Below are 5,000 nucleotides of genomic sequence, written 5' to 3'. Positions count from 1 at the left end.
AACGCTGTGCCGTCTATACCAGTTTTTCTGGGTATTGGGATAGAGGGAGAAGAGGAGGAGGAGGAGGGGGAAGAGGAGGAAGAGGAGAGACAGAGGTCCAGAATGGGATGAAGGATGAGGAAGAGGAGAGACCAGAGAGACAGAGGTCCAGAATGGGATGGAGGGGGAGGACGAGGAGGAGAAGAGAGGGAGGAAGGGAGGAAGAGGGAGAGAGGGAGACAGAGATATAGAGACAGGGAGACAGAGAGACAGAAATACTCAAAAACAAAGAGAGACACAGAGAGACAGAGGGAACAGAAAAAGAGACTGGTGTTCTTTGCCTCCAGCTGATCGGAACCTCCTCTTGCTGCCGGCGATTCGGGTGAGCTCTGACGTTGTTCTTTCTTTCTCTTCCAGGACATTAAAGACACCCTGAGCAGGTACGATGGGCATCCCCAGTGCACTGTGGCTTCAGGTTCACTCACACATACAGCACATATCCAAGTATGCTCGCATCCCCCAGTAACTCGGCTATAAACTGTGGAGGCTGATGTGGGGCCGACCAAGCTGTCCACAGTAGCGTGTGGTCCGCTGGGTAACGTCACGTGTTTCTCCACCCAGCTTTACAGCGGTCTCTCTTCACCTCAAGCGGTGAATCCTGGCTTTCCTACTCTACCTCCTTCCCCTTTACCTTCTCTCTTTTCTCCCATTTTCATTTCCTATCTCCTCGGGACGGATCTCTCACTCAGCCCCATTCCGTCACCCAGCTCACTGACGCTGTATTTCTCACTCTGCCTACACCTCAGGAACCCATCTCACAGGCTCTCCCTGCCCACCCTCTACCCCCTGAACTCTGGATCAACTTATCTTCACAGGAATAAGGAATTTCAGTTTCTCAGACCAATTCCAGTTCCTGTGGACCTGGAGAAAAAACGCAGTGAAGCAAAAGCAAGACTTGAGTCCGTCCTAAAATCCCTGACAGAATTCAAAGGTGAGGGGTCGCTGTCAGCCCTTATACTCATTCGCCTCGGGATTCTCTCCAACACCCCAGACACTGCCTGAGCCTCCCAGAAGCCAGACCGAATGCTGGCTATTTCCAAAGCATCATTATTCAGAAATTTCTCGTAACGGGGAATCTCTCAAGTTTAATGATGTCTGAAGGCGGAACCCAGGACAAGCGCTCTGAGTTACATCCCCAGAGCCAAAGTACCCATAATTTCAAAAATTTTGTCTTGTTTATTTAGTGGTGAACATGGAGCTGGATGGATGTTCCTAATTCGGTTGCTGCTAGCCACATTTTTACCCCTGGGCACCAGAATATAGCATTCTCATGTCGTGAATACTAAAATAGGACGTAAAATACAGCAACGAAAACAAAAGCAAACGGAAATACAGCAATACAAAATTTTGAGACAGGATCTCACCGTGTTTGCCCGAGTAGTCTCTTACTAAAAATTTCAAATTCTCTCCCTTTTTTAAAAATCTGAGCTGAAGAAATTATATTATTTAAATACATCATATTCACTTCTTTTTTAAAAGCTTTATTTGTTTTATTTGCATGGCTGTTTTGTGTGCATGGATCATGCGCAAACCTGGTGCCCATGGAGATCAGAAGGAATTGTCAGATTCTCCTGAGATTGGAGTTTCAGTGGGTGCTGAGAATTTACCCTGGGTTCACTGACAAAAGGCACTGGCTTTCCACCTCCGAGCCATATCTCCAGCCACCCTTTTTTTTTTTTTTTTTTTTTTTTTTTTGGTTCTTTTTTTCGGAGCTGGGGACTGAACCCAGGGCCTTGCGCTTCCTAGGCAAGCGCTCCAGCCACCTTTTTAGTTTCTTTTGAGACACTCTGTGAATAACCCAGACTCTGAAACTCACTATGTACTACGGACTGGCCTAAAAGTTGCCATCTTCCTGTCTCGACTTCCGTAACGTCAGCGAGCTCCAGTCTTTTATGTTTTCAAAATGGCATCTAAAAATTTCCAAACTCAGTGGTTGATGTTCGTGGCTCCTATTGTGTTTGTTCTGCATAGAGCTGTGCTGGAGGGCCACGGTGGGGAGATCGTGGGGCAGCTATTCCTCTTCGGTACGTTCTTGGTCCACTGAGACGACAAGAGAAATCCCAGACCCACCTCTCCCAGGAATCAGTGCTTCACTGTGTAGTCCTGGTTCCCTGCTTAACCTCTGTGGACTCTCCATTTTCTTCACTCTCTCCTCACAGACAACCTGAAGGCTGAAGGGAAGAAAGATAAAAGCGAGTTCGTGAGCAGCCTGAATAAAGAAGAAAGGGAGAGCTGTGAGTGTGGGCTGGTCCTGCTGTTTTGGGGAAACGAGAAATACAAAAAGGGGAGATTCTCTCCCTAATGGGAGGATGAGGAAGGCACAGTGTGGGTGAACACCAGTGAAGAACAAGCTTGTAAAACTGTTTTATTCTTTTTAAATTTAGAGATAACCATAATATAGTGACACCTTCACTTATTTTTTTTAAAAAATGTTCAAAATGAATGGAAACTTATACATTTATTTCTCGGTTATATAAAGCTCAGCTAGAGGCAGCTCAGTCTGTACTTGAAGCTGACCTCTGTTTGCTGCTGTCTCAATAGCCTGTGATGATGTCATCTGACGTGTTTCAGTTAAGAGAGTAGCTAGGGTAAAAGCCAAGTTCAGCCGTCCATCCTCCTTATGGCTTTTAATTTGTAACTTCCTGTTATCAACCTAAAATTTGCTTTCTATCTCCAATTTCCAGGGAGCCTATTACAGAAGAATAACTCGATGTTGCCCACCCCAGGTAGGATTCCAGCCTGGCACATTGGTCTGCCTCGGGGTAGCAAGGGACCTCCGGGTCTGCAGGTCAAAATGTTCTGCCCATTACACAGATAGAGCAGGGGAAAGATAGAGACCAGACCCCCAAGAAGAGGTATTTAACATACAGAACACCCTGCATGAACGATTGCTCTCAGCTCCCCTGAGAGATACAGATATAAGAAGAGAGCAGACAGAGAAGCAGAAACCTAAGCCTTGGAGAACACCAGCCTGGGAGGAGGGGGAGAAGGCCTGTGTAACTGCAGACTTCAGGTGCCAGACACAGAGTGAGAGGCTGGCTTCTCATCTGCCTTTTCTGCTTACCAAACTATACTTTACCTGGGAAAGGCCTACCATCCAACAGGGGACCCCTAATATGTCCCACCCCCTACTTGGCCCATGTCCCTCCTGCTGTCTCAGGGGCTCATCGGTGACTGTTGTCCTACTGACCTCTCTTTTCTCCTTTCCTATCCCCCAAATGGCAGTGAATCAATAAAACTGGGGCCACCTAATACCCATCCCTATTCCATCCCTTTCCACTTTGAGGCATCCTTTGTAAGGTAACAGCTCCTTCAACACAGCTGTGGAACAAGGCAGAGCCCCTCATGCTAGGTTCCTGGAGGAGGAGTTGGCTATGAGCTTGGGCTCTGGCCAGCCTCTAGGTGACCCTGAGTCAGCAAATTCCTTACTGAGGAGAGCTGGGAAGAGGTGTAGGCTGCTCTCCTCTGGATGCTGCCCTTCCCTCCCCCTGTCCCTTTTATTTTCTTGGTTGTGTGTGTGTGGGGGGGGCGGTCCTGGAGACTAGACTTGGGATTTGAAAGAGAAATTTTCCCTCCAGCTATACCATGAGAAGCTCAAAAGCAGGGGACTGGATGACTTGACCCGAGGCTATGCTATACCTCTTTCCCCTTCTTTATCTTCCTTCCCACAGTCCCCGTGACCCTGGACAAGGACTCAGCTGACCCAGACCTCACCATTTCTCATGATGGAAAGAAAGTGACCTTGTATTGTATAGCTGGAAAAGCTTCCAATAAGCAGGCAAAGCCTCGACCATTCTACCCATTCCACTGTGTGAGGGGTTCCCCAGGCCTCTCCTCAGGCCGCCGGGTGTGGGAGGCAGAAATCTGGGAGCCCTCAGGTGGGACATGCATCATTGGCGTGGCTACAGAGTTGGCTCAAGGGTCCCAGAGTCAAAACATCAGGATGCAGAACTGCATATGGGCACTGCGGATCTCACCCACTGGATGCCAGCCATTCACCAATTGTAAAACGCAGGAGCATCTCCAGGTCTGTCTCAAGAAAGTGGGTGTCTACGTGAATCATGACTGCGGGGAGGTAATCTTCTATGATGCCATCACTAGCAAACACATCTATACTTTCCAAACTTCTTTTAACGGGAGGGTCTTCCCCCTTTTCGGGCTCCAAGTTACCTGCAGCCATATCACCCTGACCCCTTAGGGCTGCTCGCTTGTGGGTGCCTAGGTCTCTTCCCTACCTATCCCTCAGCATGGGATGAGACAAAGTGGTAGGAGTGAAGCATGGCCCTACTCCAGCACTCTACACACCTATGCACACCTGATGTATCCTCTCCCCTCCTCCCCTGAGTAGAGAAGACAGTGGAATACTCCCAAAGGCTAGACACAAGATTTTTCACCACTGCACTTGGTAGCAGGAACTCTGGCCATGCTCTGCTGAGACACGGGTGCAAGGCGCTGTCCAGCACCCTGGCTGCTTTCTCCACTTTACTACTCAAAGCTCCCATGACTCTAAATTTGAGCACTTGACTCTCATCCTTTCCTGAGATCGGAGAACCAGAGGCTGTGTAGAGTCAGTCAGTTCTGTGCCAATTCCCAGTTTGTAGACGGGGATAGTCTACAATCAGGGATGCAACCTTTTGATATTTCAAAGCAACATTGTCATTCTCAGCAGCTCTGTCTTCCAATTGAAAACAAAATTGTGGGGGCTGGAGGGATGGCTCAGTGGTTAAGGGCACTGACTGCTCTTCCAGAGGTCCTGAGTTCAATTCCCAGCAACCACATGGTGGCTCACGACCATCTGTACTGAGATCTGATGCCCTCTTCTGGTGTGTCTGAAGATAGCTATAGTGTACTTATATTAATAAAAGTTAAAAAAAAACAAAATTGTAAATCACCCTCCATGTTGATTTAAATTTCTAGTTCTGTGTTAGGTCATATCAATATTCTTGGCCTCATCTTTCCCT

General features: G+C 48.0%; 1 protein-coding gene across 1 annotated transcript in view; it reads left to right on the top strand.

Moving 5' to 3' along the window:
• Trim31 (tripartite motif-containing 31) overlaps window positions 1-4,932 on the top strand; it is a 13,809-nt gene extending 8,877 nt beyond the window's left edge. Inside the window, 5 exon segments of the mRNA NM_001106376.1 lie at window positions 397-419; window positions 855-970; window positions 2,199-2,273; window positions 2,724-2,765; window positions 3,711-4,932. Of these exon segments, the coding sequence (NP_001099846.1) occupies window positions 397-419; window positions 855-970; window positions 2,199-2,273; window positions 2,724-2,765; window positions 3,711-4,237 (783 nt within the window). The 3' untranslated portion in view covers window positions 4,238-4,932.
• The last annotated feature ends 68 nt before the right edge of the window (window positions 4,933-5,000 follow it).

The sequence above is a fragment of the Rattus norvegicus genome, chromosome 20, assembly GCF_021556685.1.
Source record: "Rattus norvegicus strain SHRSP/BbbUtx chromosome 20, alternate assembly SHRSP_T2T, whole genome shotgun sequence".
Taxonomy (NCBI): Eukaryota; Metazoa; Chordata; class Mammalia; order Rodentia; family Muridae; genus Rattus; species Rattus norvegicus.
Note: the sequence above shows the minus strand (reverse complement) of the source record. Positions and strands in the feature narration are given on the sequence as shown.